The sequence below is a fragment of the Clinocottus analis genome, unplaced genomic scaffold (genome assembly GCF_023055335.1).
Source record: "Clinocottus analis isolate CAN_PGR_092001 unplaced genomic scaffold, fCliAna1.0.p SCAF_2, whole genome shotgun sequence".
NCBI lineage: Eukaryota > Metazoa > Chordata > Actinopteri > Perciformes > Cottidae > Clinocottus > Clinocottus analis.
Window position 1 is genome coordinate 8,269,458 of NW_027175931.1, and position 26,559 is coordinate 8,296,016.

Genomic DNA, 26,559 nt, shown 5'->3' on the forward strand with positions numbered 1-26,559 from the left:
TCAATTAAGTGTCCTCAGAGCCAAAGTAAGTATTCAAAATAATATAATACACCTAATGTTTATCAATGTTAATTGTGGGCTGACACTTGCGAAAACACCAATACGTTCGTTTATCCCTTTATTTTTATTGTCTATTTAAACTTAAACTTTATTTGTTTATCATATTACATACTTTTTACATACATACATGAAATAGATCTATTTGGAGTGGACACATAATGAAGAAGTCAGACATGATGGAATAAATATGAACATAAAAGAAATCAATCTTTTTTTTTTAACGTGTTTTAATAATATACCACGCAAACTGCAGTTCTCGGCCGTGGCGTATTGCGTTATAACCTTTCGCCAGTAGGCGGCGGTGTTGTGATTTAACTTTGAATACGAGCAGTCTGTTCAAACAGGAAGAAGAAGAAGAAACTGCATAAGGGGGAAGTGTCGCAGTGTACAGCTCAATTCTGTGGCGCTGCGTAGATGTCAACCAGGGTTTTTAGCAACTAGTCACAAGAAACAGATTTCATTGTATTTTTTAACTAAATATACAACGTCACAGAATGGCCACTGGTAAGTCAATGTGTATTTCAATCATGTGTGTCGTTAGATGATTAAAAGTAAGTCGAATAGCATTGGAGCTAAATTTACCGACACCGCGAGGCCAAACAAATGGCTCCGTCTATCTCATGGAAAATGGATCATCTTTCATAAGCAGAACAAAATTAGTTTCGCAGGGTTTTCGAGTAAAACGTATATTTCCTCCCTCCCCCGCCCTCTTAGTACGGTGCTCTTATTTCTCATCACACTTTTCTTTATTTCTTTTTAAATTCGCCAGTGTCTCGTAAGGCCGGTACCGTGAACGCAATACTACTTCCTGAGCGAGGCCTTGTCGCGGCCAGCTAATTTGAGTTAGCTTAGCTTGAGCTGAGTGTCTTTGTTTATACTGATGCGGTAGTTTCACTGCTGAACGAGAAACGTGTAGGGAAGTGGGCGAATGGACCTTTTTAGAAAGTTGGCAATTTATTTGTTAAGTATTTTAGTTCAAAGTAAACCGTGCCGAGGATGAACTGCACTTATAAGTATATAGTTGTTTTTCTCGGTTCAAGTATTAGCCCGAGCCCAGACCACATTGACCGCCATTTTTTTTTTTTTTTTTTTACTGGATTAGCGTGGTGACAGGCCTGTCGGTGTATAATATCACCGCCCTAACTGTTTTCAACTTCACGTTAGTAGTGCATCAGCTGCATAACGTCAGTAGCGTTGATATGTTGCACTTTGTTTTTCGAAACTTGTTTGTTTTGAGACTTTATTTCCAGCAACCCTTAAATAACGTTTTTTTTTAATCGTTAAGTTTAAACACCTTAACCGGTGTTTTATTTTCACTTTCAGATTCAGGCTACGGTGGCTCACAAAGGTAAAACGAGCATTACATTAATTTCCTATTTATTAATACATAAATTGTTGAATTGACTGTTTTGCAATATTAACCATTTAAACCAAAAGGCTCAAAAACGTTTTTTAATGCATCCAAAACCGGAAGGTAACTTCTTTTATTTTCTGTTTGTAGCTACGGGTCATATGCCGGTCAGCAGAGTGGACAGGTAAGACCCTTCCCCAAGTTACTATCAGACTGTTGGCTGCAAGAAGTATTGATCAGTTTTAACTCTTAAACTTTCTGTTGCACAGGGTTATGGACAAGGGAATGGCAGCAGTGGCTCTTATGGGGGACAGAATTACAGTGGTTATGGACAGCCAGGCGCACCAACACAAGGTATATTATTCCTATGTAATACAAGCAATTTATTGAACGGCAATGATTGGTGTATTGCACTGATAACCCTTTAAATGGTTACATTCTCAACCGTGGACTTATTTTTCATTAGATCAACCTCTCCTTGAACTTATTGCCTCCATAACGGAATGTGTTTGGTTGAAGAAATTAAACAATGCTTTGTTTTGAAAGAAATGTGAGGATTCTCAATTCTGTGAATTTTCTTTCGACAGAGGGTTATAGCCAGCCTCCGCCGCCGAGCTATGATAATTACGGACAGGCATCATCTGGGTAAGACTGTAATATCAAATTGTTCAGAGACCTTTTTTGAAGTTGTATGCCTCTTAATGACTTTTTAGGTACCATGTTCAAAGTACTAGAATTGGCACATCATTTAACTAATTAATACGAAACTGTACAGAATATGGTTCCCTATCTAAAAAACCCAGAGACTGAAATGCCAGTCTAATAAATTAGTATATCAACTTTGCTATTCAATTTCAATAATTATTAATGTCTTTTTTTTCTACTCTACTTTTAATTAACTGCTTTTCACACCCCCTTGATTATAACTGATGAAACATCTCACTGATGGATTTAAATAATTGGTATCGCGGTTGTGCTAACTGTAATAGCTTTTTCTTTAATAAAAAACCTCAAGGTATGGCGACAAGTCGTCGGCTCCTCAAGGACAGCAAGGTTCCTATCCACCCCCGGGTCCAGGAGGAGACAACTTTGGACTGCCAAGCTCCTTTAGTGGCCAGGGGCCACGAGGTGGTGGCGTAGGCGCTAGTGGTGGCACCGCCAGCTATGGAAGATGGAGTGAAGGTACAGATGACAGGCATTTCAATAAATGTAGATTACACTTGTATTCTGTAATTCACAAATGTGCTGTCTTTTAAGTCAGGTTGGGTCATCACTCTGGGAATCTTTTTGTACACCAGGTGATGAAGGTGGTCAGGGTGGCAGGTTCGGACGTGACCAAGGAGATCGTTCCGAAGGAGGAGGGGGCTTTAGAGGCCGAGGTCGTGGTGGCGGCGGCGGCTATGAACGTGGTAGTTATGACCGCAGCGGTGGATACGACCGCAGTGGAGGATACGACCGTGGCGGAGGACCTCCTGGTATGGGGTAAGTTGCATAATGCCACTGCCCCCAAGGTACCTCCTATACACTGAAATACATGATTTTTGTCACTCAACACATCATCACTCATAAACTGCAAACCATCCCAATAGACAATATGTACCACTCATTGTCTTTCTGCTAAGGATTCCCAAGCTTTAGCAAAGTTATTTTTATTTTTCCCCGGATTCATCCAAGTTATCATAGAGGCATTACTCTAATACTTGCCACCCATTGTGCTTTAATTTATGTGCCTGAACCTTCAGATTTCTTTTTTCAAAACCCTGACACACCTGAAGGTTTTACACAGGAGACATGTTGGTGTTATGATAGGTGTTAACCATTACAATAATAATAATTTGAGGATAAGTTTTTCGACCCACTGAGAATCATTATCTTAAGTAAATGAATGGACTAAACAGGTCTGCTTAAACAGAGTTGAATAGGTCAATTTCTAAGGGAAATTGAGATTGGTATTATAACACAATTTCATTATAAAATCATACCTTTTTTTTGTTTAATGGGGAAGTAGACATATCAGGCAATGCTCGGTCTTTTGGCATATTTTGCTAAAATATTCCCAAGTAATTGAATCATAACCACGGACTACAGCATTTGTCTGGTTGGCAATTTAGCGTCAATTAAGTAGCGCATGTACTTGGCCAGCATCCCATTATATGGGAATAAAACCTGTGCATGCTCCCATCGCATGTCAATACCACACTACTGCCCTGTCTGTGCCAAAGGACCTTGTGCTGTTATGCAAGTGCTATTATATTAGTGGGACACACACACACACACACACACACACACACACACACACACACACACACACACACACAGCAGATGGTAGCCAAATCGAATGTCTGCTCATTTTTGCAAGCTAGTGTTACTGTGTGGGATGTAGCTTGATTGAGCATGCTAATTTACTTTTATTTTTTCATCCATTAATTTCTTTAATTGTAAATCATTTATTTTATAAATTAGTTGTTTACTTCATTCACTTATCACACAGACCATATGTTGGCTATAAATGTCTCCTGTATTTGTTAACTTGCTATTTAGCTTTCATATTTTGTGTATTTGACAAATTAATAGACTTATTTGACAAATTAATGGATTATGTGTACTTAGAATGTGGTAAATACAACCTAAACTGAAAACTCATATTTCCAGTTGGTTCCTATTAATTCCCATGGAAAATTTTCACCTTGACTGTTTACCAGTATTTTTGCAAAACACAGCCCCAGATATGCAACCGCATCATATGCCGGACATTGTGACAGGTTTTGTCCACACCTTTTTAAATTGACCAGAAAGGGACACCAGGTGTCATAAAGGCTGTATAATATCAACTGAAATATTTGCTTATTGAAATAACTTAAGAGCTCCAACCTAAACGGAACAATGCTGCAACACATCATCCGTTATGGTGTAAAAAAGTTTACAAAAGTTCTCCCCTACGCATGGAAAACTTGTTCTCCACACTTGGATGCATACGGCGATACTATGACTTTCCCCGTTTCAGGACCTGCAAGTAGCATGTCTTAGTTTTCAAGAGCGCTCGTAGCAAAGGTGCCCATCTGCTCGTGTCTGAGGGGACAAAATATGTTTTTGTATCTTTAGTGTTTTTCTAAGACTGATTTTGGTATTTGTTTTACATATTTTATTCGAGGGCTTTTTTTAAATTTATTTTAAGTCTTGAGCAGCCATACTTTTTTTTATTTTTTTGTGCCAGAAACTCAATTTAGGAGTTTCTTGTGCTCTGCGCACTGCATGATAGTTTTTGAACAATGGCCACTCTACTGAGACCATACCACATCTTTAGCTGCTTCCCATTCAACAGGTTTCATTTAAGTGTTGTATATATGATAATGGAGAACATATGTATTGTGTTAACATGGATCTACATTTTATACTACAGGTGTTCAGAGTGATTGAACTAAAACTTGGACCTCAGTTAAAGGATCTCATAAACACACTCAGTGGAAGATTTCTTATTAGTTGCTCTTCACATTCGCACCAATTTGGCTTATGTAAATAAAAATGTTGACTTTGAACAGCTGGTTTTCTGGCTCTCGGACTCCAATCTGGTCAAGTAAAAAGAAAAAGTTCCAAATTCATTGTAAACGGTGATCCAGATGTGATTGTCTTCACTCGTTTACCTGATAGTTCCATCAGAGCGGCCTAGTCGTCTGTTAATTGATCTCAATTGTCTAAGACTAATGCATTCCTCGTGTGAGACATTTCCACCATAGTCGCACACCCTGGCAGGAGTGCTTACTGATGGGGATGTAGGCGAGCTTTGAGCTCACAGTTGGGACAAAGGAAAAATCCATCATATCTCCAATTTTTCCTCTGCAGTGGTGGTGACCGTGGTGGCTACAAAAATTTCGGTGGTAAGTGACGAGCATCAGACCTGTGTCGGTGGGGGAGGAAAGAACTTGAGTTAGAAAAGGAAAAGGGTGGGGGATTTAAAAAAATAAAAAACTTGGTGAATGCCACCATTTTCATGTCCAGAGTCCAAGGGACCCTACCTATTCTTAGCAGGGGTTTCTCTTAAAGACTTCAGATATGGTAAACAACATGGAGCCTGAGTTGTAAAATAATGGTATGTTGCATGAAGACAAGGGCTGATTGTAAAATGACTGAGGTGTTCCCAGGACGAAGAAGGAAAACATTCTAATACTGGAGACTGGTTGTTTTCATTTCTGGTGTAAGCCCCCAAAAAACCCAGAACAATTCTGTTATTTTTGCACGGTGTTGGTATGTGATGCAACGGTATGAAAACACCCATCAGAGAGCTGTAAACATGGACTTTGTTAAATTTGCTTTATCATTATGCATTGATAGGAATGAAGTTAATAGTTATTTGTGTGAAACAGTTCAACAAGTTTAAATTCTGTGCTCAAGTGTTCTTCCACACTCTGTTTTACAGGCTCTCGAGACTTCGACTCAAGGGATGACGCATGTAAGACTCTTTGAAATATGATATTAATAACCACGGGGCGGTATTGACCAATGGGCATTATTGTTTATACTAAACCAAACATGAATTATCCAGAAAAGTTGCCGTAAAGCAACAGTTTGCTGTGTGTTCCAGTTAGACTATAATTATGTAAATTCACCTGGTGAAAGCTAATTTTCACACTTACCACATTAGTTTTTAGTATTAGTTTCTGTCTGCAATATAATAATTGTCATCTCCGATCTCTTCTTACAGCTGGTGATCAGGACAACTCGGACAACAACACCATTTTTGTTCAGGGACTAGCAGAAGAGGCCACAGTTCAGGAAGTCGGCGACTACTTTAAACAAATTGGTATCATCAAGGTATTTAATCAGTCTGCGTATTCTCACTTAATTATACAAACATGCATAAAAATGACTTGAGGCTTTGTTAAACAGCCAATGTCTGTTCTACTTTTATTCATTTTTTAAAAATCTCTACTCAGTTACTTGGATGTGATATTAGTCTTTTGCCTCAACGGGCTCGACAGAGTCCTGTGTTCATTTTGTGATTATTCTTTTCAGGTGAACAAGAAAACTGGCCTGCTAATGATCAACATCTACTCTGACAAGGCCACTGGTCGGCCAAAGGGAGAAGCTACAGTGTCGTTTGATGACCCTCCCTCTGCCAAAGCTGCTATTAGCTGGTTTGATGGTAAAGATCTTTTGAAATGTATCTTGTCCTGCGCTCGTACCAGTCAGTGTCCCTCTAACCAATATGTTGTGTTCTCCTATTAGGCAAGGAGTTCAATGGCAAAGTTCTCAAAGTATCATTTGCCACCCGCAGAGCTGAGTTTACACAGAGAGGAGGAGCAAGTGGAGGTTCAAGAGGGGGTGGACGAGGAGGTGGGTGTTTATCGAGCTGACCCAGGGCTCAAATAGTCAAATATCTAGGTTTAGAATTGAAGTGCTAATGTTAGTTTTTGACTAAATGTTCGCTTTCAGGTTTCAGAGGACGTGGTGGTGGCGGAGGAGGACCAAACTTTGACATTAAGGGAGGTGACTGGCCATGTCCCAACAGGTTTGTGTGCTTTTATGAAAGTTTAGAGATATTTCTATACTTCAGGAGGGTGTCTTTTGGCCTCATTATAAAGTAGAAATTGTATTTATGTCTCTGATTTGTCTCCTCAGCTCTTGTGGCAACATGAATTTTGCAAGGCGGCAAGAGTGTAACAAGTGTGGCACTCCAAAACCAGGAGATGGAGGTGGTGAGCACAATTAACTTTTTTTTCAAATACAGAAAAAATGTGTCTTGAGTCATATCATTGAAAACGTGCAAGATTGAAAATAAAATAAAATGACAGAAAAGTCACCTAATTGCATTGTGAAGAATTTGGACCGCACGTCTGGGCAGTGCTTTTTTTTATATACATGTTGTATCTGCTCCATGTTTAACTGACCTAATTGTTGCGATCGTGTTTGCAGATCGTGGAGGAAGGGGTGGTTATGGCGGTGACCGAGGAGGCGGCTTCAGAGGCCGTGGAGGTTTCCGTGGCGGAGACCGTGGAGGTTTCGGAGGAGGTGGCGGATTCGGAGGGGGTTATAAAATGGGAGGACGGTTAGTTAAATCTTTTTTTTATTGTGTACAATTTACATGTAAGCTGTCGTTTTACTCGAGGATACATGCATTACCTGAGTCTCTATTGATGTAGTTTGATTCAATGACCACAAGGGGGCGCATACTGCCTGATATTGGTAAAGAAATACTAAATCTGTAGTTTAGTTGCAAATGTAGTTTGTCCCAATTTCACACTATACATCATAGTACATTATATGTATTATGATGTATAGTACAACTGTATCCCAGGCATCTTTTCACATTTTAAATGTAACTGTTTGAATTTTGTTTGTCATTGATGGACACTATATATCACTCCAAAATTTGATTTTTTTTTTTAATTCTTTATCCTGACCAAATTTGGTAGAATTATCTTGGCACCACAACTGTAAAATCAAAGAGTCCTTCAAACTCTGCTTATTCATGCTACACCCTCACTTGGTGTGTTTGTCCTTCTGAGGGTTTTGGGTGATGTATTGCCGCCGATGAAGGTGAAGAGCCGTGTTATCCAAGGGTTGTGAGAGGGACAGTTTGTTTTTTGACTGCAAATTATGTAATTCATTACAGATTTAAAAGGCAATGTGGCTGGTGAATGAGGACGCGCCCTAATCTTTGTTCAGACAATGATGGTCATTTCAATGACAAAGATGGTTGTTGGTCTTTTTAAAACATTTAGCGAGTAACTGACCCGTGTCTTTTCCTTCACAGAGGTGACCGTAGAGATGACAGAAGAGAACGGCCATACTAGGTGTTGAGCAGATGGAAACCATCCCAGCCCCTGAGTTCACCATGGAGGGAGGATTTAGTTTGGGAAAACTGTGGGTGGAGGTGGGGAGGGTAAGGGGGAGGGAACGACCGGCAATCGGACAGTCTGATTTGTGCACCCGTTCTGTAGCCAGTGCATCCCAACTATTACTGCTCATGTGAGCGAGGAGGGGCGGGTGTGTTGAGCTACTGTATAGGGACTTTGAGACTGATTGGCATGTGGTCAAATGTTTTTTTTTTGTTTTTTTTGTTTTCCTCCGCTTTTTGTTTTATTTCTTTGTACATCTTTTTAATTTCCTCTCAGATTCTAGTTGCAGATGTTATTGTGAGGTAGACTTCGTATCTTTGTTTTTGTATGAACGGATTACATGTTTTACTTGGGTTCTCTATTTCTTTTTCCCAAAATGATATTAAAAGACTGATCTTTTTTCTGTGCATTGTGTGAATTTATACCAATACTTTGCTGTATTTAATTACCATTGTATCCAGTTGGACGTTTAATAATAAAAATAAAAAAATCTTATAAGTGCACTGTTGTGTACATGAGGAGCCGCAGTGGAGGGGGGCGGGGCTGGCCCTCCTTCAGTCACTCCACGGTGCGCGAGGAGGCTACGTCACTCCTCACGGTGATGGAGATGTCAGGCGAGCAGCAGCATGCTCTCAGTTAGTCCCCGACAGCGAGCAGGAGGAGATCCAACAATGGGAAGTATCTGCGGGGCCACAGACGTGCGGTGTTGTGTCTGTGCGCTTGTCCCGCAATGAGCCGCCGACCTCCGGACCGGTGTGCCGCTGGACGGGACATGAGGGCCGCCTGGATCCTCGCAGTGACCCTCATCAGCGCGCGGACGGCAGGGGGAGTCCCGCTGGTGTCGGACCCTGGGGTACTGTCTTGAGATCAGATGGTTTGGTTGACAAGTGATGTATCGATGAATAACTTTAACTTGGCGGATAGCGTATCAAAAGCTAATTAGGAAATGTGTAACCTGAAGTTATGCTAATGTTCACCCTCATTTGTTTGCGTGACCCTTGTAAACGGCTCAAAGACTTAACGTTGTTTTATCGCGTTTCCACTTAATGAATTATGCACATTTTATGAAAATAAACATGTTTCACTTTTGCTGGTTGAGACAAAAAAGTAATTTTTGGTCCTATATTTTGGTGATTATCTTTTTAAAATCTCAAATAAGTATACTACGACTTTTGCGAGTTTTAAATCCCTTTGCAGTCTGATTAACCCCTAATATATAGCCAGGTCTAAGACAATTTCTTGAAAACTGCCTTTGACCAACAACGGGAATGCATATTTATCTGCCTAGCCCATATAATATAAACGTGACATTAGCTGTAATGCGTTTGCTCATTTTGTGGCAAAGGGAACCTTTGAACTCTTTTCTTGATATTTCATACAGCAGGTCGTGGGACCCCAAAATGGAAATGAAAGTTTATTTTAACCAAAAAAAAAGGGTTAAACGCTTGAATATGTCTATTAGAAAATGGCATCACAGCCATTTTGCATTACACTACATTGTTTTTCTGTTCAACTACATTTTTTCAGGTAAAAGTTAGAACTGCTGCATGTTTACTGTGTTGTCTACAATACCATCTGATGTGCTGCGTGGTGACACAAAAAGAAGCCCAAGCCCAGTACAACAATTTGTGTCTGAGGCTATTTGGGGATTTCACCATTTAATTGTCTTGTTTAATTTGCCAGCTTGTCTTGTCTTCGGCTGTTGGAGCACATCACATTGGTCTATTACATGTGTTTACACATTGCTCTTGCTTTAATGTAAAAAGCATTCTGGCATGTTTTAGTATCTGTAATGGGACAAAGAGACATTTTAGCACATTCCAACTTACCGGAGCACATCTGTCTTCTGCTCAATTTTGATTTCTAACCCACCTTCACCACATCTGTAGTCATAGCTGTGCCTGCTGTTGTCTGAACATGAAACCTGCTCCATTCACATGAGATTAATATTAATCGATTATCGAGGCTAATCTCGACCACAATACGACAACATCTTTAGTCATGTACCCAGTTGGTACATTTTTTCCACACTATGTATGTTTGCGTGCAATGGTTAAGAAATAATAACGATGAATTTTCTGTGAGACCTCAGGGGGTTTTCTCTTATGGGTGGTCCAGATCTATACAACCGCCTTGACAACCTACAGCAGCTACAGAATGACTGGAAAATTATCTGTACAGTTTTATGATTTGTTTCTTTCCCTCCTGGGGAGGTTTGTCTCTCTGGGGATTTACCAGTGTGTGTTCTTATGAGGGGCAAAGTAGTACTGGGACATAATCTCTTTTTTGCAGAATGGGTCTTGGGTGCAAATTTATAATCAGAAAGGTTCTTTTGTCTTTAGCTTGAGTATTTCTGAAGTAGTGTTTACAAGTTTCACATCAACTTTGGCAGGTTTTTCTGGAAAAGTACGGCTACCTCCATCAGGACAACCACATTCACAATGCAGTCGAGATGCAGTCTGCTATCTGGTAGGTGATGAAGCTATTTAGGCTTTTTCTTGTCAAAAACAAGCAGAAAGTCATTTAACGAATGTGATAGGATTTTAGATCAAAGTGATGCATATTTCTCTACATTTTGTCGTCCTGAGTTAGCTGGTGCTCAGTGCGTTCATCAGGGGGAGGGGGAGCTCGGTGTGGTAAGAGCCCCGGAGCTGAACGCCAGTGCAGGGCAGTAAAACACACCCTCACATCTGCACTGGGAGACCTCTCCTGAACCCTCTCTGAACCAGCCAGGAATGCCAAGAACCTCGCCTTCTGGCTTAACTACTGACTGTACAATAATGAAGACTGATTGAAAATGTAAAGCGTCAACTTGTACATCTTGTAATAAGCTTAAAATGTTATAGGCTAGTCTCAGACACTGGAAATATACATGGTTCTAAATAATTCAGTTCATGACTTCCTGAACCATTGTTCCTGTATTAAAAATAACCTGACATGCTTCAGACCCCAAGGTCAATTAAATAAATTACATTATATATCTTCATTACGAAGCATTTTGAGCAGTGTGTGAAACCTTTCTAAACTTGCCTGAACAGAAACATTTCTCCTCTCCGCAGTGAGTTCCAGTGGCTTTCCCGGCTTCCGGTCACAGGCGAGCTTGATAGCGTCACCTTGAGGCAGATGGCGGAGCCCCGTTGTGGGGTGTCGGATGAGGGCAGCCAGCAGATATGGACACAGAGAGTAAACGCCATCTTCACTGGAAAGAGCGCCACTCTCAGGCGACCACAGCGCCGCAGGAAGCGCTCTGCTACGCAAGGTATTGTGTGAAACACGTACATGTCTGAGACACCATGTTTGTTTCTGATCATCACGAGAGAGCATAACTGCATTTGTAAGACCTCACTGAACATTGGAAAGCTGGGACATCATTCAAGTTTTCTGTTTTCAAGGTGAAATTTAATGGAGATTAATGCGAAATGACATGAATAAAATTACAAAAAAGGATTGAAAAGACTTTAATTAAATGAGTGCACACATTCAAAATTGTAATTTAACTTTCATTAAACAACAACACATTTTCAAGTACCCCATCTCCAAGAAAAAGACTTCTCTCCAATAATCTTTCCTCAAATTTGCACTCATCTTTACTGTCCAAGATGGTTCAGGATGGCTTTGTGTCAGCCTCAAAGAGCCTCAAGTTTGCCCCGAATTGTTACCAGTTTTTCAACTCGTGCTTTGATGTTCGTATATCCAAACAGGGACCACTCACAATTTCATTTAAAAATTGCGCAAATGTAAAGTAAAAAAAACGTAACTTCCCACGGGAAATATTTGGCTTTTTGCCTCCCTGTTGCCCTTAATGTGTCAGTTTTGTGTGTCTGGTCGTGGAGTGGTCATGAAGACAGTTAACTGGGAGGGTCTGCCTCCATAAACTAAAGCACTAAATAGAGCTGAGGGGTGTAATTAAAGCCGGCGGAGTGTCTGATGTTGCACGCGTCAACCTGGATGGTTCCTGCTTTACCTGCAATTACACCAGTCAAAGTGTCTTGTACGGTCATCTTTACTAGTTGAAAACGTTTAGTTTAGAAGTTCCGTGCTCCAAAAGAGTCCAAAAGACCACTCAACCCACTGGATAGTTTTTCCCAGTTTGTAAAAGCATTGGGGAGGAGTCAGGGTATCTCTTCGAACAAAAGCAATGCATCCATACAGATCCAGTTTGTTTGAGCAAAATCATCAATAATTCTAAGTTGTGCCACTACAAATATTACAGTCTTGACCAGTTTGTTTCGTCACTGTGCTGTTTGAGGGATCCTCTAAATTCCTGTAAAGAATCATTGAGGCTTGTGTTAGAGATACTGTACTACAAATGTTCTTCTACTAAAAGCATTCATTGGTGTGCAATTTAAACTGGCTTGAAGTAGTTCAGAGTGCAGCTGGGTACTGCCAGACGTCTTGCAGACTCCATGAGGTAATTGGGGTCACCTATCTTCGGGAGCTTCACAGAAATCTTTGACATTTACTAAGAGGTATAATTTATCTCCGGTTTTAGAAACGTGTGAGAGACATTGAGTGGAGCTGGGGAAAACTAAAATAGATTTTTAATCAATGCGATTTGATGGAAAACCAGAGCGTGGACCCAAGAGTAAATTATTATTTGGTATACATTGCATTTTTTTTTGTTATAAACTTAAGCACACTATTTAAACACTCTACATTTGTGTCTTCAATGACTTATGTTTACATTTCTCTCTGGTGTTGTCGGGCAGCTGTAGTAGCAGCAGCAGTAACAGCAGCAGTAGCAGCAGCAGTCGTAGTAACAACAGCAGCAGTAACAGCAGCAGCAGCAGCCATAGTAACAACAGCAGCAGCAGCAGTAACAGCCGCAGTAGCAGCAGCAGCAGTAGTGACAGCAGCAGCAGTAGTAACTGCAGCAGTAATAGCAGCAGCCGTAGTAACAACAGCAGCAGCAGCAGCAGTAGTAACAGCAGCAGCAGTAGTGACAGCAGCAGCTGTTACAGCAGCAGTAACAGCAGCAGCAGTAGTGACAGCAGCAGCAGTAGTAACAGCAGCAGTAACAGCAGCAGCAGCAGTAGTGACAGCAGCAGCAGCAGCAGTAGTGACAGCAGCAGCAGTAACAGCAGCAGCAGCAGTAGTGACAGCAGTAACAGCAGCAGCAGTAGTGACAGCAGCAGCAGTAACAGCAGCAGCTGTAACAGCAGCAGCAGCAGTAGTGACAGCAGCAGCAGTAACAGCAGCAGCTGTAACAGCAGCAGCAGCAGTAGTGACAGCAGCAGCAGTAACAGCAGCAGCAGTGACAGCAGCAGCAGCAGCAGCAGTAACAGCAGCAGCAGTAGTGACAGCAGCAGCAGTAACAGCAGCAGCAGCAATCCCTGGTGACAGCAGCAGCATTAAAAGGTTTTCTTCTCCCTCGCTTTGCGCCTCCAGCCTCACGATGTGTGAAGCGTCTGCATTCCTTCATGTCACAGAAGCGCTTGGCTAATGTTCGGGGAATGCGGCGGTGGCTGATGTTTGCCGCTGCCTCTTCATGTCAGTACCTGACACGTTCCTTCTGGTAAACACATCCACAAGCGACTGGATGGAATTATGTTGGTTGTCAGCCTGGCCGACTATTTCAATGGCCCTGAAATCTTACTGGCTGAAGGAGTGGATGTCTTGCTGAGTGTCTGACGGTCTTGGATGGATTCCAGCCGGTTCTTGATTAAGAAAACAACTCTCTGTCATTGTTTTAGACCCAGACATGACTCATATGACAGGCGGCAGTATTATTATTACCCAAAGAGTTAAGTGGAAGATACCGTTACACTCTCAGGTCAAACCTCTTTCAGATCTGGCTTCATATATCCACTAATCTAGTTGAGCTATGCAATGACTTCATTGTGAGTATAGTGAAGCCATGTAACCACCGTCTTGTACTCAAACATTAGCTTGCTTTGTGCTACAGTTGCAGGAGAAATTGTTCTACATGTGGTTTGAAGAAAGCATACTGAAGAGTTTTCTGTCTGGATCGAGCCTTCGGTCAAACAGATTCAGACACATGCCAGTGATCCCACTTTTGTTATGTAAACTTTGAACTACTTGTGTGCTTAGGAACCTTTCTGACTTTTCATCTCGTGACATTCATTTGTTGTCGTGCGAGAAAGGTTTTGACAGAAATTGGATAGATTCAATTGGTCCAGACATTCTCTCAGGAAGAATTGGAATCACTTTGACATACTTTGAGCCGTTTGACCTTGATAGCTGACACCGGCTGCTAAACTCAGCCGGCAGATTACAGCAACACGCAGATGAGTCTGATGGGCTGCTTGTTTATTCACTCTCAGCTGTGGTGTGATGTGATTCTGTTTTGTGTGAACATGGCTGCTTCTGAGCTTCCTGGAAATTGAAAACAAACCTTGACTTGTGGTGGTATCTGATGTTCGTTCCCACTGAGATTTACAGAGCTGACATTCCACCAGCTTTGTCCAAGATAAGTGTGATAGGTGTGTGTGTGTGTGTGTGTGTGTGTGTGTGTGTGTGTGTGTGTGTGTGTGTGTGTGTGTGTGTGTCTGTGTGTGTGTCTGTGTGTGTGTATTTGCTGTATATGTGCACTTATAGTTACTGTTAGCCATTTCACAACATTATTACTGTAATTCTACACTATTTCTGCAGAGTGCACAGATTGGAGCTCAGGGCATCGCTCCCCATTGCTTGATTAGTAAATGCTGAAATGCTAAGATGGGGAACCCGTTTGACCCAATCTGGTTTTCATTGTGGGCATGTTAGCATTTTGAGGTGTTACACAGCCTCCAAGCTTTCACCAGTACCAAACTAAATCTTTCTGCACCTCCATAAACAATAACTCTGGCTATCAGATGATCTCAGTCACTTCCTAATGTCTGTGATAACCCTCCCTCCCTACACCACTGCTATAGAGGGCATCAGGCTAATTGCTTCCATAGGGGAAGTCGGGGAATGTCTTGTGTATCTGACTTCCTGGCTTCTCTGCAGTCCTTGGGGACCTCTTACTCTGTGGCGGTCTGGGACGGAGAGAAGGCGCCTGAGCTCTGTTGAGAATGCAGATCTGCACACATCATGTGGCAACAAGCCGAATGCATATAGATCATCCAGTCTTCCAGATGTAAAATTGTGTATAAAAATCTGACTTTAAAGAGAGAATGCAAGTTGTTAAGTTAGTGAAATTACATCCGAGGTTCAATTAATACCTTTTTGCAGCCATTTTTTTAATGCCACCACAATGACAACTAGCTATGGCCAAAGGCATTATGTTTTTAGGATGTCCATCCATCTGTTTGTTTGTATATAAACTATATCTGTCCCATCTGTTTTTCTGAAAGTGATCTCAGGACTGCTTGAGGGAATGTCTTGGTCAAAGGTCAAGATTGAGGTCATTTTGATACGCTAACTATGCACATTTCTAATAGGATAAAATCAGGATCTCATGACATTTTGGGCAGACATGAATATTAATTGCAATTTGACTGGTTGCTGTAGGTATACAACCTCCCTTGAATGGATGGGAATCAATGGAAAAAATTGTTCTTCACGCGCATACAGCTGTAGTGTTTGAGGGCCTGCTGCTTCCCCTTTAACATCTCTGTGAAGCGTTGCAACAAAAATACCACGGATCAAGTTGACACAACTCTCAAGTTTACACCAAGACCTGTGTTGAGTCAGTGCTGAAGCACGACTTCTGTTTGTGTGTTTACACAAACAGAAACACACGTTGACGTCATCGCCACGTCCTAATGCCTCCAGATATCCAGATATTTTCCTTCCTCAAGGGAGCTGTTGAGGTTCACAGTATGCACTGCATACCTTTTGTTTATCACGCTCATCTTTCACATGACTCTCTGCTGAGTATAATTTAACCGAGCATTTAAATGGCATCAAAATAACTCGAGGGTCCACGTTCTCAAACCGGACTGCCTCCGTGTATGACTGAGCAGAAGTATTTGCAGACCTCCCACTTGCATTTGGCCTCCACATCGGGGAAAACATACACTGAACACATCTTTAAATATTTTGACAACTGTAAGTGAGCTTGATTTGTCTTGCCCCTCTCTAGTTAAGCCCCACATGTGAAAGTATGTGTAAGTTTGTAAAGCCCTCGTGGCACGTCGTCTAAAGTGCATTACCTTGCACACAGCGTACTTCGATTGGGTTTCATTCTAGCACTGTGTCTCACCCTCTAACGCTCTCTTACAAATACAAATACTTTGAAAAGACAGTACAGTGATTTTCTATGAGTTGCCACTTCACCCCTTTGATTTTAAAGTAATATTTTTCCTGCATTTCAAGTGCATTTGGGATTTTGGCCAGGTAAAATGTAACAAAAGAACTGTAATTCTCTCTTCCAAATATTTTCATTATCTCCAGAGGAATTTCTTGCCAGTGAGAAAAAGTTAGAAGACAAAAAGCTGGGTTTGGTATTTTTGGAGATGATTTGGATGATTGTTACAGTGAGCTGTACTTTTTAAAATGCCTCTTACCCTCTTGTTTAAAAAGTGTTCACCAACTCTTTCGTCATTGCTGTCCACTCTTGGACTTGAACGGTCGAGGGCTCCAGCTGCTTCCCCTCGAAGCTTCATATTATCTAATGATTGTTTCCTGCGAGGCGGCCTCTCCGCTCGTTTGTTGTAAATATGCGCTGCATGGTTTGCTGTTATGTTTGCTTCGTCTTCAGATTGCTACATTCAGTAACCCTATGTACATACGAAGAGATTAGCGCTTTTGTAAATTACAGAACGGCTGAATTTAACACCACACTTCCATGTCTCCCTAAACAAATGAGAGATTCGGAAGTTTGCGACACATGTAATTATATCTAAGCTGAGAAACCACAGACGTGTGTTGAAGTGTGTACTCAAAGTCATATCATTTTGGATATAGAGAGACTCTACTTCAAAGCCTCACAGTTGAACATGGGATATCTGGCATCTAATTCATGATACGGATATGTAAATACATAGCTACTCCAGTAGGTAATAATAATATGAATTGTTTGCGAAACCTTTTTACAAAGCCACCTTCAATGTCAATGACAACACCAGTAGAAATCCCGGGCATGAATTCAAACGAGTTTGCAAACAAACGGATAGGAAACAGATGGATTGGTTGGATAGAAACTAATTGCAGTGTCTATATATTTGGTTGAAGGACTTTGTCAGGTGGGATTTCAGGAACAGACGTTTATAAAGCCGTTGGTTCAAGTGAGATGAGGCTGAGAAGGCCAGTGGGTGAGGCGGCAGCTAGTAAGGCTGCAGGTTACCACTTGATTTCCCTTCTTTACATGAATTTTAATATTATGTTTGAACTTGTCAGGCTTTTTGTTTTCCCTTTGTTGTATTAAGATTGCTGTTAAAATGCCACATTTACTTGCATGGACTCCTGCTGACGGTTCTGCTTTTATAAGATCCAAACAACATGGTCGGCCTTCTGAAAGCCATAGTAGCTCGACAAGGAAAAATGTAACAATTCCCTCAAATGTAAAACTAAGTATGTTCACTGATGTGAACAAACGTAGTGGGAAAAAAATAAATTCTTTAAGTCTGTGATGAATAAGATTGTGAGCTTCATACCTGCCCGTCTCACATATCTGCTCCTCCTTCTCTCTTTGTGTGTATTGTCCAGCTGAGAAGTGGTACAAACGGCATCTGACCTACCAGATAGTGAATTGGCCTCGCCACCTGTCTCTGGGCTCCATGCGGCTGGCGGTGCACGCTGCCTTTCAGCTGTGGAGCAACGTGTCAGGCCTGGTGTTCGAGGAGGCTCCCGGAGGCCCCGCAGACATCCGACTGGCATTTTACGAGGGGGACCACAACGACGGGGCCAGCAATGCCTTCGACGGGCCAGGTCAGGGACAACTACACACTGAGTCAAGTCACCCCTGATCTGCCTATCTGATCCATGCTTTACATTAGTGTGTGTGTGGGTGTGTGTGATAATTGTTTTGTGGCATGATGTTGTGTATGTAATTTGCCCTCGTGCTTCTCTTGTAAAAGAGATCCCTGTCCCAACTTCCTGAATTAATAAAGCTGAACAAGTCCGGCTGTTTGTGTTTTCACAATAACCGGATTACTGTGAATTATCCAACCGGTCAACAACTAAGCAGTTACCTACTCAAACCACCTCAGCATTTTAGAACGTATCTATTTTAGTCAAATACTGTACGACACTAACTGTTTCTCTCCTTTTTGACTTCAAGGAGGAACTCTGGCTCACGCCTTCCTGCCTCGCAGGGGGGAAGCCCACTTCGACATGGCCGAGAGGTGGACGCTGAACGGACACAAGGGACACAACCTCTTCATGGTGACCGCCCACGAGATCGGGCACACTCTGGGACTGGAGCACTCCCCCGTCCGCCACGCCTTAATGTCGCCGTACTACAGGAAACTCGGCCGCAGCCTGGTGCTGAGCTGGGACGACATCATCGCAGTGCAGCAACTGTACGGTGAGATGATATCTCTTTATGACGCAGATCCTACTTGTGGGTGGGTTCATTGTTAGAAACTCATGCTGTCTCGACAATTATTGCCCAAAACGTTTTCAACTTTAAATTCCTGTCCAGATTCAAACATTTCTCAGATGCCAAAAGAAGCTTAACAGCTCAACTCGAGGGAAATTATTTATTTTTGAAACAAAAAAAAAGAGTGTGTTGGTTCCAAGGTCAGGAGGAGTGTTAAACGTAGCACCTCCACTGGACAGAGAGCTAGTTTACCACTTTTTCCCAACCTTTAAAGGGTTGGGGAGGAACAGATGACAAATGTCTCACTGTCTGGCCTCAGCACAGCTGGGTTGAAAAAGGTGAACTTGAGGCTGCAGCTTAGAATGGACTATCATTAGAATACAGACAACCACTTACATGAATTACTTCCTTGTTATGAAACCAGACTTGTCTTTAAGGAAACACAGGAGGAGAGTCTTTTTTTTCCTCTGCTGCCCATTAAAGCGAGAGTCGTGGCACTGATCTGTGAAAAGGCCAGAGAGGCGGCCTGAAGGCCACCAGCTGCAAGCACAGAATGAAAATGAGTAGAACAGTAGCGCTGTTTAGAGTTTTCTAAGTTCATCAAAACCTAGATATGACAAAAAAAATCACAGTTTTGGATCCAGAAAACTATTGTCTTGTAGCTCCCAGCAATGCATGTGATTACATGTGAGATTACTGAAGGGCTACAGAACGAAAAAGAGACGATTTTCTTAGTTGTATTGTGTTCTTTTGCATATATGATGAAACTCCTTGAGTAGAAGGAGTTGAAACAACACCCTCTCTTTGTGCTTTTACATGAGTTTGTCTCTAACAGCACGCTGAGTTTGTTCTTTCAGTTGCAGATCTGTGGCCTCCCAGCTGCTTGGAAAAGTAGGTTTAGACTGAGGGCAGCAGAGGTGGTGTGATCATCATAATAACACTGTGCCCTGAAACACACACACACACAGCTTTGTCGGCTCTAGTGTAATAGATTGTTGCGGTAGTTGCAGAATGTGGGAGGGTTGCATCTGTATGCATGACTAATATCATAGTTTCTATTTACCTTGAGTGTGTTGTTCCTTCTGGCATGTGTAAGGCAGGTTTGCACATGTGCAGTGTGCTTATATTTCTGGTGCTCTCTCCACAGCTAAGAGGAGGATTTGACTGCAGCAGTTGCACAATAACATTGCCTTTAAAGTAGCTTCTGCCACTACTTGACCTCGTCTGTGATGGTGTGCGATGCTGAATGTACAAGATGCAAATAGTGCATCGAGTGCTTGCCCTGTCTTGACTGATGAGGTGTAGAACAGCTGCAAAGGGCCGGTGAAGCCGCCAAATGCTGCAGGAATGTTTGCATTGCTGCAGGACAGTCCCACATTCGTTTGGATAATTTAACTCTGAACTTGAGATGTAGTTCAACAGGAGCTTGCAGGCAGGCCAAGTCCAAATTCCTCTTTCTGCATTTAATATTTCAGGATATTTCCCCATCTGCTTGGCCTCTGGTGAAATTCGGGCCTCAGCCTCCTAAAATGAACGTATTCGCCAGCCTTTATTCCTCAGGGCGTCCCTCATCACTCTGGATTAATATAAGAGCAACTCACCACTCTGCTGAGTCAGACACACATTTACATTTTCAGCTCAGTTACGCTCAATAACTGTGGCACTTAATGCCACTTTGATGGATGTGACCATATACTAGCATCCAATTAATATCAGAAGAGATGATTTGTTTTTTAGGTGCTCATCAGTCTTTAAAGAAAGACTCATTGGCAGCGTACTCTGCTAACTTGTTTAGCCGATTTTGGAAGTTATCCAGAATCCTTCTGCTCAGGTGGAGTTTAGCGATGTGAAACATGCTTCAAACATGTTTGCTCATCATCATGATTTCCACCCGGTGGCGGTCATCTCTGCAGACTGCAGCTGCTCCCACGTAACAGTCAAGCAGCTCCAGAGACATAGGGGAAATGTAACTGACAGGTCTGTAGGGGTCATAAAATATGCTACATCTGCTTCAAGATAACAGCTGTAGGCAATGTGAGCATATATGGTTGTGTGTGAGAGTGTGTGTGAATGAGAATAAGATAATAATTCCTGGTATTGGTATTGTGATCTGAGAACAAGCAGATGTGAGCCAGCCTGAATATGTCAGTCTCCAGAGCTCCTCGGACTGCTCTGTGGCAAGAAGCATGAAACATATTGAAGAAGTTTTCCCTGGAAGACATATGTGTGTATAGCATGTATGATGAACAGCAGAGGTTTTCTGCTCCTTTACTTCACTAAAAGGGTTCAGTGTGTTCTTATTAGGGGTAAAATCAGCTGAAACTAAAAACGTGGCTCTTTTTATTTGATTATAATGAGCCTACGTGGGGTCCTCTTCATGGAAAGCATGAACAAAAGATCTGAATTATTCTTCCACCACTGATGAATGTAAACAGCATCGGGATTATTTGTCTTTGAGTAAAGTCAAACGTTCAGCCTTTATCACTGCAACACAGCTCCTACGCATGCACGCACGCTTACACACACACACACACACACACACACACACACACACACACACACACACACACACACACACACACACACACAGCTATTTGTGTGTTATCCACTCTGGTGTGTGTATGTCTTTTTTCCTTGCCCTATTCTCCTCCTGTTCTTGGGTGTGCTGATTTTATCCACCTCCTACACAAATGTTTGTTCAACTCCTTGCAAACAAAATGGCTGTAATCATGTCTAAGCACCAACGTTTACTCTTATGCTTTGGTATGTTATTCTTTTTCCTTTGTCCTGTTTGAGTCTTTCTTTATTCTTTTCATCTCATATGCCAGACATCTGCACTAATAGGCTGCATAGGTCAAACAAATATGTAATTTCTGCTAACACAGTGAGTTTAAGGTTCCAGTGTGTGCTCTGTCTACAGTCCATTGTTTATTTCCCGTGCAGTGTATTGTCATCCATCAGTGTGCATCAACTAAGCCACATCCCGTAAAGGACAATTTAAATGTTAACATTATCTAAGTCCTGTTTTAGGAGAAGTCTTCACTGTTTGTCTTTCCGATAGTTCCCAATGCTGTCCAATTTAGGAAACACTGATATTGCTTTTGGCATGCTTGAGAAATTAGACTGTCTGTCCTCACAGTTTTGTTTGGTCACTGTTGGTTTTAAGTGAAAAACTATGCATGGGAAATTTAAGCACAGGTGGATGGATAACAACCCTCCTCGAAAGGATAATGCCAGAACGTTGGTTCTTATTTCATGGCCTCGTCTGATGCCCTTTAGCTTCACTGTGTTGTTGCTTTGTTTTTGCCCTCAGGTAAGCCAGCAGGCGATCGCCCTGTGAGGCTGCCAGGACAAGTTTTGCACGCCGCTCTGCAGGAGTGGGAGTTCACAGAGCTTCACAGCCAGCATGAGACCACAGGGCAGCCTCTCTACTGCCAGGGCGTCTTTGACGCCATCACCTTAGGTGAGGTCAGAGAGACATGGGAATTGAAAGTTACATTCAGTCATATCCTTCCTGACTGGTTATTGGTGGATCTTCAAAAAGCTGAAACATCTTGCAGACACAGAAGAGAATCCTGTTATCATATTTATCTTTCTAAAACAAGTGGAGGAAACGATGACTAAATGCAGAACGCTCTCATCCAACCATTGCCAAATAACAATGGCATTAAAAAGTCAGAGTGTAGTATGATATAACATTTCGCGAAAAAGTGATAGTATAGTATGCCATATAATTGTTAAAATAAAATATGTTGTAAATTTATCTTTAAAAATCATTCAAATGTTTAGTATATCGTAAAAAATATGCTAGTATGAAATGCAATACAATTTAATTTTACCAGAACATAACAGGCATAGTATAGTATGCCATCAATATTTCTTATGTATAATATCCTATATATGAAGTAATGAAAAGTCATAATATAGTATGACATGAAAATATAATTATATAGGTTTTAAATTATATAGTGAAAAGTCATAGCATAGAGTGCCATTGAAATATCATTAAAAGGCATAGTATAGTATGTCATGAAATGTTATTTTATTGGATAGTATGCTATAAAAGATTAATAACATAGTATGACACAATAATTAATTGTACAGTACAACATATATTGTTGTGTCATAACAAAATCATACAACAGTGTGCTATACAAATACCATAACTATAAATCCAAAGTATCACATGCCATAGCAATGTCAAAGTGTAGTTTTGTTTGTCACGGTCAAGATTGAACCTTATGATACATATAGTATTTTTTATTTTCTCTTTTCGCGTCTGCAGACCAGAATGAGACAGTGCTGGTGTTTCGGGGCGCTGTGTACTGGAGGGTATCGGCTGAAGGCGGCGTGAGCGGCCCGCTGCCGCTCCGTCAGCGCTGGTCTGACCTTCCTCCGGCCATCGAGGCTGCTGCCTTCTCCCCGCTGGACTCCAAGTGGTATTTTTTTAAAGGTACTGTTTCCCTCAACTCATTAATGTGATTCTCACACTTCCTTTTAAAGACATTCCCTATGCTAATGCTTAACTTCACAAATCTGTTAAAGTTCCAGAAATAGATGCTATTGGGCCTTTACATAGGAAAGCGCTATTCAAAGAGTATACTGCACTGAAGCCACAGCGCGCATCTTAAAGGAGCTTCACCTCAGTGTTAAATGCAACAACTTGTTTGAACTTCAGGCCAAGTTTAACTTTCCTGCTGAGGGCCAAACACCTGACAGTGATCTGGATTTACCTATCAGCTAAATGCAAAACACTTCCATCCAAAAATACAGAAGCTATGACATTATTAATTCTGTCCTTTTTCTTTCTTTTTTAATCTATGAGCTAAAACAGGCACCGTGGTCAATCCAGCAAGACTTGTGTCAACAGTATGACGTCATGTTAAAGTGCTGGATGAATTTTCTGGAGCCAATATAATATGATAGTGCTTTGCAAAGTTGATTTTTGGCAAAAAACATTTTGAAGTCAATTTTATTTCATTATTGAATCATAATGTATAACTTTACGTTTTTCTCCTTGTCTCGTGGTGTAGGGAAGCGAATGTGGCGCTACTCAGGCAGCGTGCTGGACCAAGGCTTCCCCAGGAAGAGCAGTGAGATGGGACTGCCTCGACACCCTGACTGTGTCTTCTACTACGCTCCTCTGGGTCACATGGTCCTGTTCAAGGGCTCTCGTTACTCTGTGCTCAACCTGAAAACCCTGCACCAAGAGCCCTACTACCCTCGCCGACTGACAGACTGGACGGGTGTGCCACAGGGGACCAACGGGGCGCTGGCCCGTCCCGACGGACGCCTCTACCTGTTCAGAGAACAGCGATTCTGGAGATTTGACCCGGTCAAGGTGCGAGTCACCAGAGAGGGCCAGTGGGCAAAGGACCTGAGCTGGACTGGTTGTACCAACGCTCCTCAGAGCAACAACATTCTTTGACCAGCAGAGGGAGCTGTAAGCTTTAGATAACGTACAATGTGTTAATGTATACTATGATGTTATGGTGCCATAGCCTTTTCAATCAAAACCCACATTGAGTTTATGTGTTGCAAAGTGAGCACAGCTCAGCAAACTCAATGAAGGTATTCCACCAGAAGAGACCCACTTGGTTTATTTGAAAGGCAATTGTAACTCATAATTGTGGAATATTATTTCTTGGTCTGTTACATGAAGTTAGCTCACAGAGGGCTGCAAGTTAAGAGAAAACCATTTACTCAAATAGTATTTATACTGCAGAGCAATACATATTACTGTACATGGATGTACTGATGTAGCCTCATAAATACCGGTAAGCAGACCAGACTGTTTTTTTGGTTGGAACAAAACCATCCTTTTTTCTCTCGTCATATTTGCACACTGACAGAGAAACCAAAAGATGTGCGTCATCTCTTCTGCAGTATCAGAATGTACTATCTACCATAATAGACATGACTTTTTTTCTGCCTGTGGTTGTGTTTCCAGTTAATTGTTCTTCAGGAGATCTGAGGAGGAACATAATTAATACGGAAAATGTATAGACAGTAATTAGGCCTCGGTCTCGTACATTTTAACACACGCATGAAGAGTAAAGATGATTTGAAGTGAATTTAAACAAATGTAATCAAAAGCCACGAGGCTATAGTTTCACTATGCCAACCCTGTGACGGACTGCAGCGCTGCACTGTGGAGAGCAATCAGACAAAATCAGATTTCAGCGAAATTAAAGAGCGCCTTCACGCTGAGATCGTCATCTGTCAACAGTAAAACATTATCTTGACAGGTTGAGTAATGTGACAGAAACCTAAACTGTCATTAGTACATTGACATTAACACTTAGCCTTCATCTTGTGCTTTTCACAAGGCTACATTTTAGCACAATAGCTGCACAAATAATTAGTTAGATCTAAATTTAGAAGTAATTTAAACATTCAACAATAATATTACCTGCACTGTTTTAAAATATAACTCACTTTCTACCGCTCTCTTGGCAGCTTCATGGTTTCAACATTTGTACTGTATATGGCAGAATATTATGTGACCAGTCAAACCATTTTGAGACTTTAGACGTGTGAGAAGTGTCACCTGCAGCTGAACGTTGGTTTCTTCTGTATTCCAGAGGACTTCTCTTTATTTAGACTACAGAGCTGAGTCCTGCTGCAGAACTTCAGATCCACTTTAACAGGGTTATCATCTTGTCCAACCTCTGTTACAGTCCTCCATGTGATACGTTTTTATTGCACTGTGAATGTTACCAAAGCATGTGGCGTCGTAGCAGGAACTTAGATGAAGAACTCATCGACTGGCTCCTCGTTCTTTGTGCGTGCTGACGGCAGCTCAGCTGGAGTCCTGTTCGGCTCCCCCCATCCAGAATAAGTACAGCCAGTCTAAAAGTATCTGATGTGAACATGTCCTGTCACTTTCCGTCTTTCCTTCACATCCTTCTTTCCTCCACCCATTCCCTTTAAAGCTTAGATTTAGTGTATTTTCACTGGAGAAGGGAAAATATCCTGCTGAAATCAACACTAATCCTGGCTTTAAATCCATCTTTATTTAGGGGTTTTCCCGGGTTATCCGGTTATCCTTTAACTACAAATAAACAACAATTTTAACAATTGTATTTTAGGTATTTTAAGTGACTCACGTGACCACACAACCAATTTTGGCCTACATAAGGGGTGTCCAAACTATTTACAAAGAGGGACAGATTTGATAATGTAAAGATGCCCGGGGGTTAAATAGTCCCTTCTGACATGTTTTAACCATAAAAGTAATATGCAAATAATACACCATTTTTATTGGCACAGTTATTTTTTTTCAGATGGCAATGGAACCAAATATAAGCCACTCAGGCAGGTGTGAACAATTCTGCCTTTTATTTATATCTGGAGAGTCAGATAACATTGAACAAAATATATGGAATACCTTAAACTTCCATGAAGTTGACGAATATGTTTTAAAAACCTTTAATATTTGTAATTATGACAGTCCGTCTGGTCCTTGTTTTTTTTTTTTTAATCAATATATGTCAGAAACTGTCTTTAGGCAAAATTACTTTGCTACTTATTATTATGTTAAAAAAGCTTACAGTTACAATTACACTGTAAACTGGCGGGTTATGGGTTCTTTGCCAGGTGTTATATGTCTAAAGACAGATTGTGTCATCTGGAAAGCAGCGTAGCTTTGCAAGATGTAGTCGCATAACTTTCTTGTGTGTAGTTAAAATCAAGATAATGGTTGATTTCGAAGATCTGCGTGGTCTAAGCAAGGACTTCGAAAGTAGGGGGTACTTTCCAGGGGGCTATCAAAAGAAGCAAATTGGATTTCTGTGGTTTGATTTTATTACGATTTTTAATTCCAGGGGGTGTAAACAGTATGATATGATATGAAATGTGAATTGCTGGAGTAATTTGTGGAG

General features: G+C 41.4%; 2 protein-coding genes across 3 annotated transcripts; both read left to right on the forward strand.

Moving 5' to 3' along the window:
* Window positions 1–419: 419 nt before the first annotated feature.
* taf15 (TAF15 RNA polymerase II, TATA box binding protein (TBP)-associated factor) lies at window positions 420–8,646 on the forward strand. Of its 2 annotated transcripts, none has more exons than XM_068584966.1 (16): window positions 420–564; window positions 1,384–1,408; window positions 1,562–1,595; window positions 1,681–1,765; window positions 1,999–2,056; window positions 2,427–2,593; window positions 2,710–2,893; window positions 5,252–5,286; window positions 5,826–5,858; window positions 6,111–6,220; window positions 6,422–6,551; window positions 6,635–6,742; window positions 6,842–6,917; window positions 7,028–7,104; window positions 7,322–7,454; window positions 8,163–8,646. In XM_068584966.1, the coding sequence occupies exons 1-16, from the start codon at window positions 555–557 to the stop codon at window positions 8,200–8,202; spliced, it is 1,305 nt and encodes a 434-aa protein (XP_068441067.1). In that variant the 5' UTR covers window positions 420–554; the 3' UTR covers window positions 8,203–8,646. The 2 variants fall into 2 exon arrangements, with proteins under 2 accessions (XP_068441067.1, XP_068441068.1); XM_068584967.1 differs by having other exon boundaries at window positions 7,028–7,101.
* Window positions 8,647–8,861: 215 nt separating this feature from the next.
* mmp28 (matrix metallopeptidase 28) lies at window positions 8,862–25,808 on the forward strand. The gene is made up of 8 exons (XM_068585149.1): window positions 8,862–9,100; window positions 10,640–10,716; window positions 11,307–11,506; window positions 17,842–18,063; window positions 18,416–18,661; window positions 21,990–22,139; window positions 22,962–23,129; window positions 23,710–25,808. Exons 1-8 carry the CDS (start codon window positions 8,978–8,980, stop codon window positions 24,102–24,104), a joined length of 1,581 nt encoding a protein of 526 aa, XP_068441250.1. The 5' UTR covers window positions 8,862–8,977; the 3' UTR covers window positions 24,105–25,808.
* The last annotated feature ends 751 nt before the right edge of the window (window positions 25,809–26,559 follow it).